General features: G+C 39.9%; 1 protein-coding gene across 1 annotated transcript in view; it reads left to right on the forward strand.

Moving 5' to 3' along the window:
* The window catches only part of Vps15 (vacuolar protein sorting 15), a 33,177-nt gene that overhangs the window by 1,355 nt on the left and 19,782 nt on the right, over positions 1-12,040 (forward strand). Inside the window, exons 3-13 of the mRNA XM_074106359.1 lie at positions 816-986; positions 3,055-3,246; positions 3,965-4,053; positions 4,692-4,898; positions 5,555-5,829; positions 6,459-6,640; positions 7,142-7,334; positions 8,530-8,636; positions 9,210-9,318; positions 10,695-10,843; positions 11,095-11,238. Of these exons, the coding sequence (XP_073962460.1) occupies positions 816-986; positions 3,055-3,246; positions 3,965-4,053; positions 4,692-4,898; positions 5,555-5,829; positions 6,459-6,640; positions 7,142-7,334; positions 8,530-8,636; positions 9,210-9,318; positions 10,695-10,843; positions 11,095-11,238 (1,818 nt within the window). The remainder of the gene's footprint in view (positions 1-815; positions 987-3,054; positions 3,247-3,964; positions 4,054-4,691; positions 4,899-5,554; positions 5,830-6,458; positions 6,641-7,141; positions 7,335-8,529; positions 8,637-9,209; positions 9,319-10,694; positions 10,844-11,094; positions 11,239-12,040) is intronic.

Here is a 12,040-nt window from a genome sequence, read left to right on the forward strand (position 1 = left end):
TCCGGAGTGGGCCTCAGATATCACACAACGTCATTGTTCATGTTTTTTCGTATTCAAGTGGTATTCACCGATTTTCGTTACTTTACTCGTATTGTAATCGGATGTGATCAGTGCGTTTTCTCGTGTTTTATTTTGATATTCATATCATAGAATAATAAATCAAATATTCATTATTCTCATATTATTTAGTTAATGTAAAACTTACTTAGAATGAAATTGAACTTAAACATCAACATCTATAAAAGTCGAAATATTCGAAAACGGTCGCATTTTTATTAGACCTATTTTACCTTTTCTAGAATGTCCTAAGTGCCCTACATTTTAGTACATCACGGATCCGTTCATATCTTAATATTTTATGACATACATACATAGGTACCTACAAAATCTTTCGTAATAACCGGTTGCGGCACATCACTATTTATGAGACGCAAAAAAACAGGTAACACATGAAACGTCTTTTAGTATCTCGAATTCTGGGACAGACCATAAAAATTAAAATGTTTTTGAAGATTAAATTAGGTATAGATATAATTTAAGTCCCTGTATCCTGAACATAATAGTTCACATGGGATAGAGTTCAATAACTTCTTTGCAGACAAAGTTGTTGGCAACACAGTTGAGTGTTGAGAATAAGACATCCAAGGAAAGTACTGACACATGAATTATTCACTCTTAGTAGGTACTCTAGTCTGTACTTGCATTTGTAATCCCTTTTACTTTATGAACTAGAGCATAAAAGGTCATTTTATACTGCCTACATCCAGCACTAAACGAAAATGAGCAAGAAGAGTAAAAATATATATTTTTTACAGTTAACTGACAAAGCTGGCCTTTTGATGCGTGAATATTGCAAGTACAGTGTGTACGACCGTATGTCAACGCGTCCATTCCTCACCGTCTTGGAGAAGAAGTGGATCTCCTTCCAAGTCCTGTATGCGCTGCACAGGATGCATAAACTCGGCATATGCCACGGTGACATCAAGGTATTTCCTATTATTTTAAATATGGAAAGGAAACTATGCCCCAGTTGCATTTGGTGTAGGTGAAAAAAAATAAGAGTGCACTCTTTAATTTTTTCTTTCTTAATACATGAAGCACATACTCTATCTGCACGATTAGATGGTCTATCAGAGGGTCACTCCATCCGCACGATTTTCTTAGTCAGAATACCTTCTACCACTGGCACCGGTTTCTAGACTCTGATTGAGCTGTTTTTTTTTTATGTAGCCTATATTATGTCCCACTGCTGGGCAATAAAGCCTCCCTTTCCTCCGCCACTCTTCCCTATCCTGGGCATGCACCTGCCAATCGAGCTGAAAAGCACTCAGGTCATCCCGCCATCTCTTAGGTCAGCCTCTGCTCTTATGGCCATCCCTCGGATCCCATTTGGTAACTTCTGAAATTTGGTATACCATAAGCTTGGGGCACTTTGGCCCTGAATGGACTTTGGTCCATGAGATTAACTCTGTCCTAGTTTTGTTATTGCTTTGTGAATATGCCTATTTGCCATGTGAAAATATTTTTTCATCTCTCATGATGGAAAGTTTAATTTTCATGGGTAGATAGCCAGGTGGAAAATTGCATTTTCATCTCTAGGGTGGACAGTAATTTATTTTTTATTTTTCGATTATCCTTGGAGTCGAAGATAATTGAGTTAAGTCAATGACACTTTTTTTTCACGTTTCTGCATGGTCAGCTGCACGTCGTGACCAAGGAGCTTACATACAACACTGGAGATTGAACGCCGAACATCCGTTTGAAACAAGAAATTTGATCTTTATTATGTCACAAACATATTCCATCTCTTTCTTTCTTAGTTAGGTTAAGAAAGAGATGAAAGTAATTCGTGAAATGTGAAAGAAAGAGAAGGAATATATAAATAAGTAATAAAGGTCAAACTTCTTTGTTCAGTGTTCAACCCCAGTTTCGTATATAAGCTCCTTGGTTGTGACCAACTCGTTTTTTTATATAGTCGGCCATGGCAAGTGGCCAGTCGAAAAGGTACCATTGGAGGTTGGATATAAGTAAATTCAATTTATTATTATTCTAATTTTTTGGAGTATTGTACTTTCCTCACAGTCTAACAGCCTTATTCATAAAAATCCTTAATTGAGGTTTGATCGGTCTGTTACTTAGCAGACTGATTAAGCTTAATAGACGGTTGTCAAGAAGTATGATTCATAAACACTTGCTAGCAGTCTGCTAGTTGTTAAGCTGCTGATAGACGGATTAGACGCGTTATGTTGGCCACCTTGACAAATCAAAGACAAAAAATGGCCTAATCGATAATTAAAAAAAAAAAAATTGACAGCAGTGACAGCAAATTACCAGGAAAAAAAATAAAAAGCGAGATGTTTGTTTTCCCGCCATTTCCGATCCGCATGTTTATGTTGTGCAAAAAGCCATAATTATGTTAATCATCCTTATTTTTATTTCATATTTATTGTTAATTTATTGTTGCTAATTTAGAGGATTTTTAAATACAAATTCCTGAAAATAAATTTTCCTGTTTTTTTTTTAATCTGCGTAGCCCTGCCTTCACTATAAATATCTTCGGTACTATGGTTTTTGCTCTAGTCAAAGTCAGCTGTTCAAACTTGTGGCGGCCATTTTGTCACTTAGCAGAGAGATAAAGGAGGGTCTACGGTCCTCTAACTTTAGCAGAGCCTTGATCGACTGATTAGCGCTAACAGACGTTTATGAATCATGTTTTTTAGCATCGGGCCTTCAAGGAGCCTTCAAGGAGGCTCTAACTTTTTATGAATAAGGCTGTAAATGTCTAACTCGGATGGAATGGGTCACTTTCCACCCTTGGTTATCAATCTACTATATATATAAACTTATTGTACTGTATGGATAAATAAAGCTTTAATAATGATAATAAATGGTGATGATCGTTCACGTTTTATTCAAATTCAAAAACATTCATTTATTTATTTATCTTGTCATATGGGCCAAAGTAACCCTCCAATGGGTCAAAGTACCCTGACCTTATGGTACTTATTTTTTATTTCACACACTTTACAAACATGTCATGCGTCCTCCCTTCAGCTAGAGAACGTGATGGTGACATCATGGCTGTGGGTGCTGCTGACAGACATAGCGTCGTTCAAGCCGACGTTCCTGCCGGACGACAACCCGGCTGACTTCAGCTACTTCTTTGACACGTCGCGCCGCCGGCTCTGCTACGTCGCGCCGGAGCGGTTCGTGCGCGCGCCGGACCCCATGCAGCCAAGGAACCTGGTTAGCATACTATTTATGAACTAAACTAGTTTTTACCTGTTGCTTCGCACGCGTAAATCATTAGATACATTAGTTGAATTGAATTTCCGGATTTTACAAAAATCCCATGGGAATATTGGTATAAAAAGTAGTCTATGTGTTATTCCTGGTCTACTTGTGAGATCCTATTATTTGCTTTATTGGTACTAAGTTTATTCTGTAAGTTATAGCTGTTGGTTCTCCGATAATAAATAAATTTCAGATGTCCAGCTATCTGCAAGACCGTATATAACAATTGTTCGTTTTAAAGAATATAAAAGTCTATCACGAATAAATCACGAAAAATAAGAAAAATTGCGTAGACATATTAACTTATACATTAAGAACAGTTCTAAAACACCATATTTTTAATTTTCATTAAATTTTTATGGAATAATTGAGAAAAACTAAAAAAAAAAACAATGTTGCCATCTCAGCAGGTAAAACGCTCATAACATCTGACTGGAATGGATCTCTTTATTATGACCCCCTTTATTTAACTCAAATGGCCTTTATTATCTTTTGAATTGAATTTTGACCTGTCACTATTGTACCGTTTTTGTCAAACTTAAAACCTAAAATTGCTAAAAGTGGCTCCGAAGCGGTAACGTTTCGTGTGCTCTGCCTACCCCATTTGGGCATACAGCCGTGATGTTTGTGTGTGTGTGTTGTATTTTGAAACAATGTATTTTTCTTGCAGAGCGATGATAGAAACAGTAACTTGCTGCTGAGTGAGTCACCCTGCAAAGTTGGGGAACTTCTGCCAAGCATGGACATATTCTCTGCAGGGTAAGGGTATTAGGGTATTGCTTCTTGGAACCTGACCTCTTATAGAAACTGTTATTTTTAAAATCTGTTAGGAAAAACGTGGCACCGTATAAATATAATTGAAAAATTGAATAAAATAATCCTGTACATAATACGACTTTATCTACACCCATATAGTAAATCCTCAATTATGCGCTCAAAAACCATAGGTAATGACCAGCATTACGATATTGGATTATATTATGAACACGGCTGTATCGTAATGGTAATTACGATACAGCACGGGGGGGGGGACGACCACGTGCAGCAGCAGGTCGTCGCGGGCGCAGCTCGTGGGGCAGACATACCTACCTACTTCTCGTTAATGCAGGACATTCTCAATGGTTCGCGGAACACATGATAGAGGATTTAATATATGGATATAGATAAAATATTGTATGCAACTGTACGTAATTAGGCCTTAAAACACTCATGTGACCCTATTATGAAACTCGGCTACGCCTCGTTTCATAAACCCACACTCGTATTTTAAGGACCCCTATTACGATACAGTTGCATAAAATACTATTATCTTGTTCTATTATCGCGTTGCGATTGTTGTGCGATGACCTGTCCGAGCCATGCTTTTTCGCATAACCGTGATATCTGTTCGTCACCAGTTGCGCCCTCCTCGAGCTATGGAAGGACGGCACCCCCGCGCTGGACCTGCCGGCGCTGCTCGCGTACCGCAACGGAGAGCCGCGCCCCCCCACCATGCAGCTGGACGGCGGCGACCCGGCGCTGCGGGCCTTACTGCACTCCATGACGGCGCGGAGCCCTAAGGAGCGCCGCAGCGCGGAGCTGTACCTCGCAGAGGCGCGCGGCACGTAAGTACCCAGGCCCAGCACCCATCACTAGCGTGCTATGACAACCGAAGGCCGTATGACAATTCAATTTCTCACACTCGCGATCAAATAACAGTTTTTTATGCGAAAAATTTCATTTGTTTGCAATCGCGAGCGCCAGAAACGTTACGCAATAGACTCTCTGATTCCACCGAATTGGGATTGTCTAAAAAAGCACCCAGCACTACGGGATGCCATAACAACCCGATTTCCACCAGATTGGGATTGTCTAAAAAATAGCACCCAGCAGTAGCGGGGTGCCATAACAGCCGGTTTCCACCAAATTGGAATTATCTATAAAAATGCCATAGTTTTTACAATAATATATTTTTCCATATAAAGCATTACTTTTTTTAAATAAATCATTGAAATTATTTTGGTTGGTGACATCATAGTTCTGTCACGCACACCAATGCAATCTCATTGATCTTAAAACAAAAAATAAAATGCTTTAAGCTGTGTGCTGCGTTGTGTCAATCAGTAGCGAGACCGCTGTATATATATTATAAATTATAGAATATTATACTTTTTGCCATTACTAAATGGACCAAAAACTATTCGTCTAGCAAAAAATTCTGCTTACGAAACCCCAAAACTGCGTTAATATATCAAATACTAAAATACTTATTTCCTTTCAGATTGTTCCCTGAGTATTTCTACTCATTCCTCCAATCTTACATGCTGATATTCTCAGCGCAACCAATCTTACCCCCTGATGAGAAGATTCTCCGCATTCACCAGGATATAAAGAACATTATCACGATATTGACGCAGCCGTCCGATGCGAAGAATTACCAAGATTTGGTGGAAGAGACCACTGATAAGAATGTGACCATAGATATGCTGAAGAAAGATGGATTTAAAGTCCTCAATGTGAATATAACGGACTTTAAAGATGAGGAAGATGAAAAAGGTAAGTTTTATAATAACATTAAAATAGCCTTATTGAAAAATATAGTCAGTAGAAAGTACGTATGGAAGTATTGAGTGAGTTATTAATTTTTATTCGACTGCGGCGAAGATATAAAAGTAAAAAGAGGGTTATGTTTATGACCTGTATGTTAACAACGTGTCGCTGTCCTATAAATTATTTGTTTGATTATAGAAAATATCTTCCAAATAAACTTAATGTATGTTCGTAGGCAAGTCCGTAAGCGTTCGGTATGAGGCTTTGTAACACATTCTATTCATCTCTGACTCTATCCAGAGTCATCACCATCATTAATTTAAGAGCCTAGCTCTTGTTGGTGGAGTAATCGCCACTCTTTTCGGTTCTCTGCCAGCGTTTTCAGCTCCTGATACGACATGACATTGACTATCCAGAGTAGGGGTCACAAAACCGCATTTATTGTAAAAACCGGTTTAACGGTATTGATTTAGTTGAAAATTCCGTTTTCCGGTTAGACTCCAGAGCGTAGAGACGAGGGAACATAGGAACGGACATACATACATGTAAAAAAAATAGTGTTGTCTGAGGTTTTCAGTTATAACACCTTGTATTAAGTCGAGATGATAATAATGATAACACTTTTATTCTTCAAGGTGTGGAGAAAAAAGAACTTGGCCCTGGCAGCGAGGGTCTGATCCTGATAACCTCGCTGGTGACGTCATGCATCAGAGGCTTGCATCACTGCACCTCGAAGCTGTACGCTCTGGAGATATTGCAGCTCCTTTGCGAGAACTCCAACTCTGAAACCATTTTGGACAGAATATTGCCTTACGTGGTAAGTTTGTACAAACATACAACACAGTACAATTACTCTTTTTTGCACAGATGCCATCAGATATATCGGAGCGGCCAAGGCGGTCAGTAATATCGGCACTTGCACTCTATTGCTAAGGAATTAGAGTTTATGTTTCGATATTTTTGATTACCTTGCCCGCTCCGAAATATCTGGTGGTGACTGTAGTCACCTGCATTAATCTGTCATCTCCCAGGATAACAGGATCAAAGGAATTTGGGCACAAATTTGTGCCTCTGGGAGAGGACAGGTTAATATCTGCCATAGCGGAGCGTGCAAAAATATCTGACACGCCCTACCGGCCCTAGAAATAGAGTCATAATAGATATTTATGCACGCTCTGAGTGTCAGATATTTCCCTCTCTCATAATGAAAAATAAAATAAAAAAACGCATTTCCTATAGGAATATTTGGAATCCTCTGTTTATTAAATATAATTAAGCTTATGCTTAATAAGAGGGTCGCGTTTTTTTTGTTTTCTAGATCCAACTGTCCCACGACTCCGTGTCGCGCGTGCGTGCCGCCGCCGTGTCGGCCGCGACTCGCTGCCTCTCGCTCGTGCGCGGCCTCCCCAAAGCGGACTGCAACGTGTTCCCGGAGTATATCTTACCCGAGCTCGCGCCGCGTGCCACCGATCCCGCGGTGCCCGTGAGAATCGCCTACGCTAACAACATAGGTCAGTAATCTGTTCTGCATATAACAAACCTACATATAACAAATACCGGAAATTTTACCTTGTTTTCCGTACATAAATATCTTGCATAACCAGCACTGGAAAGGGCTAAATATTTCCTGCTTTGTAGAGATTTCGGAAATGTCACTCACCCACTTCACTCACTCACTCACTTACTTTTCCAAATTAATACACTACCATGGACGTACTACCCAATATTTTTTATTTATCGTATTTACGAAAATGAACCATATTACAAGGAGAGAAAGTATTTTTTCTCCATAGCGACTAACATAGAGGCTAATCCACGAGAAGGATAGTTACAACCGATGCCATTTGTCTCGTTCTATCGCCTTGCCAGCCAATAAAATACCATTATTTAAAATCTAACGACTACAACAATGACAATGATTTTTGTATTGAGTGTCCTTAACTGTAGTACTAGTATTAAATGAGTAGCTGACACAACATTAGTTGCCGAATAATCAATTTAGAAGATAATATAATTATCGGTAGCTGAGTTATGTTAATTATTGTTCGTAAGTTGGCGTACGATTTTTTATAACTTGTTGATATTGTAAAGATGGCATATTGTCACACAAAAAAGACTTTCCGTTGCAGATTCCAAAGCAAACTTTAGTCGCTGCACTTATTATTTCACATTAATAAATTGATACCTTGTACTATTTGTATTATTTATTTCGTGATCTATCCCTAATCCTTCAGAAATTTTCCATAGCTAATGAAAAACTTCAGTGATTTGATTATAATAAACAATGAGCAGGAAGATTGAACTTGTCTCATAAAAATCTTAGGTCTGGTCACCCTATTGAAAGGGACAAAGTGCATCGGTACTAGCTATCTCGTTCGTCGTGCTTTTGAGCTGCAAGTGCTCGGTCCCGTTTAGGTAGTACGTCCATGTACACTACACGCACTTTTTTTTCTTCATTGTCATTTTTACTGACAACTTTAATGTCAAACAAAATGCCGTCCAGCAATATTCTACCTGTTGCCGAAACGTCGAGGTAAATATTACTCGTGTGTGTTAGCGTGATAAGTCCCGTTGGTGGTATTTTGACTACGAATGAAAATCACGTAAGTTTAAAACGTTATAATATTCTACCTGTTAAAACTTCATTGAGATAATTGAAAGAAAATAGAAACCAATATGATTAATACTAGTAATGTATGTTACCAGCTAAGCTTGCGGAGATCGCGGTGCGCTTTCTGGATCAGACGCAGAACATGGTCGACAAAGAAGCGGCCATCAACTACGAGACGGAACTCTCGGCTCTACATGAAATGGTAATTAGCTTAAATCGAAAGTAGATAGGTCAGTCACCAGCACCATAATATCTGACACAACAAGCGTGCCTAAATATCTGATATTTACGACTCTTTTTCTAGGGCCGGAAGGACGTGACAGATATTTTTGCACGCTCCGCTGTGGCAGATATTAATGCAGGTGACTGTACAGTCTAAGAAACTGAATCGCGTACTAGGGTGGAACCTTTGTACTACTGAAATCACATTGACATCCTATCCATCTGCCAAAGAAATCGTAGGGAAATTGATTATGAAAAGGTCCCACCCTCTGATTAGCGATTCAGTTTCTCGTACATACTAATTGCCTCATTCTTTTTAATTACATAGGTAGAAAGAAAAAAAAAATCAGCAAACAAAGCTCAAAGTAAATACAATAGAAAAAAAACAGTAAACATTTAGGGGTCTCGACGTTTTATTTTCTGATATTTTCTAATAAAACACTTGAAATTTTCATTAAAGGTTCAAATTGACTTCGATTTTGGCGAATTCATAGATTAATTGCGCTTAAATTTTAACCGACTTTAAAATAAAGGATATCCTTTATTTTCTCAGGTCCGTTCAACAGTATCGTATCTACTGACGGACTCGCAAGCAGTCGTGAAGAGAGCCCTCGTCGAAAACGGAATCACAAAACTCTGCATATTCTTCGGGAAACAGAAAGGTGCGTATTGTTTAAATTGCAAATGACTAATGAATTTCTCTATTGTATTTTGTCGGATAAGATGGCTTTTATCTTACTTTCTCAATTAGGTACAGTAAACTTCGGTAAGCTACACTATGTTTTAGGGGCTGTTTCACCATCCATTGATTAGTGTTAACTGATGGTTAAATGTGATGCCGTCTCCGTCTATTCGAACAAAACAAATATCGGAGCACATACGCAGTATGAGGAAACAGGACGACAAGGGGTCTGCTGTGGCCGAGCACTCAATGGACTCGAATTCGACGCACTATGTCAGATTTGATAGGGTATCTGTACTTGCGAGAGAGAAATTTTTCATTCCGCGGAAAGTGCGTGAAGCCATCGAGATTAGTCGTCGTCCGAATTTCAACCGGGATAGTGGTTAGACGGTACCTCCGAGTTGGAAAACGGTGTTAAATACTCGTGCTGCATCATCGGTGTGTGTGAACGTACCTTTACAGAGCGATGTTGTTAGTGTTGTGTGCTACCCTACATTTGACAGTTGTAATGAAAATGATGATGAAAATGCGGGTAGTTGTGTGCCGGTGTCAGTTTCGTCGGGTAGTCGCGCGAGCAGAGCGGCGGCGCGCAGTGCGCGTGTTGCAGCAGCCGCCGAGTCGCGTTGCTCCGAAGACGAAGGGCTACGGATTAGCCCGAAACATGTCGAGCTAAACTCGATTTAAGACTATGAGTGAGTCTCACGGTAGTTTCATGTTCAAAACAAATAGAGACGGCATCACATTTAACCGCCATTTAACACTAATGAATGGATGGTGAAACAGCCCCTTAGACTATCATGGTCATTACTAATTTTATGATTTAAATTCGGGTTTTGTTCCGCGTACCTTGATTTTAGAGAAGCTCGATATTTCGGCACAGTTGCATGCGCCATGATCACGAGACGACCCAAAACCCTATCGAGCTTCTCTAAAATCATAAAATTGGGTAAGCTAGTTGAGAAAGTTGCCCACAAAGTACGATTGTTTTTAGTGAATGATTAGGTTCAGTAGTGGACGTCTTCCGGTTGCTGATGATGATGTGCTGAACGGCTAAAAAAGATTTAAGAGACTGCCCGTTTTTAAAATAGGACGGACCCCTCTCTTCCCGTGCATATTGTAAAATGCGATCAAGGAACCTGATGCGAGAGTGGGCAACAAACAGTGCTCTCTATTGCCAACTAAGAACTCTGGTCTCCAGCACTGCGGTGTGGAAGGCAAGGGGTAGCCATCACACTATTTTCTTAAGAAAGTAGTCATAAAAGTTCATTAATAATCCTCAACTCTCTGCCAAGAGTGTAACGGCTTAGTTCTTTATGTATTGTTCGTTCTCAATTATATAATGTTTATTTGTTTCAGCGAACGATGTGATCCTATCACACATGGTGACGTTTCTGAACGACAAAGAAGAGGCGGCACTTCGAGGCTGTTTCTTCGAGCGGGTAGTCGGTGTCGCCGCGTACGTCGGGCAGCACGCCGCGCCCATACTGCTGCCATTACTACAGCAGGTACCATATGTGGCACATGTCCCATATGTGGAACATTATTTAAATATTAATTTATTTATTTAATCAAACAACAGCGCTAACAGTCAAGCCACATTACACAACATACAATTAAGAGAAGTGAATATTGTTCCATATGTGGCACATGCTCCGTCAGCCTGTGTTCCTCGTGGCATATGTATCAGACAGTGGCCTTGTATTTCTATACAAACTGCCAAAACAGATTAGTTAAACAAATAATAATTTTTGTTCAGGGTCTTACAGATCAGTCGGAATGGATCATAGCAAAGGCCTTACGTGCCACCAGCAGCCTGGCAGAACTAGGCTTGCTGCAAAAACAGGCCCTGTGCGACCTGGTGGCAGAGAGTGCAGTGTACCTGGCACATCCCAACCTGTGGGTAAGTTCTAGCCGATTATTGTTTGTGTTGGCCTGACTGATCAGTCGGAGTGGATCATAGAGTAGGCTCTATTCCCCACCAGCAGCCTGGAAAAGTAAGGCGTGCTACAGAAAGAGGCCCTGTGCGACCTGGTGGCAGAGAGTGCATTGTACCTCTGGCACATCCCTAGGTAAGTTGTAGTCCACTATTGTTTGTGTTGGACTGACTGATCAGTCAAAGTGGATCTTTGTCCAGCAGTGGACGTCTTTTTGCTGATAATGATGACACATGTCGCAGTTGGGTTCAATGCTGAGGCACGGTTCCCCTTGTTTACGCATATTTTTTTATGTCATTATTCTATTTTGTATAATCTGTTTACGCATAATAGTATTTATGCCGAAACTGTTTTCGCATAACAGTTTACGCAGAATTCTCTTACGCATAACCATTGTAAGCCGAATGGGCTTTACGCATAATTTGTGAATTCCGAATATTGTTTAGGCAGAAAATTACTTACGCATAAATTAGTTACGCAGAAAGTTACTTTGGCATACTTAATGTTACTTTGCATAGTGTTACCATACCACCAATTTTATGTCTGGAAAGCAAATATTCATATGAGTTTAACGACTCTGAGGTGAAGTCGACGGAGCTCCGCTTCGCGGAGCGCCTATTCCTCCTAGTTAAGGCGTTTCGCGCCTTGACAAAATACTAACCTAACTTAACCCTTTTACCTGGGTTTTCTTTATTGCGGGGAGCTTCGCCCAGCCGTCCCTCTTTACTGTTTCGCCTATACAAGTAACAAATATTCTTTTTTTTTCAA

This window comes from Choristoneura fumiferana, chromosome 24 (assembly GCF_025370935.1).
Source record: "Choristoneura fumiferana chromosome 24, NRCan_CFum_1, whole genome shotgun sequence".
Taxonomy (NCBI): Eukaryota; Metazoa; Arthropoda; class Insecta; order Lepidoptera; family Tortricidae; genus Choristoneura; species Choristoneura fumiferana.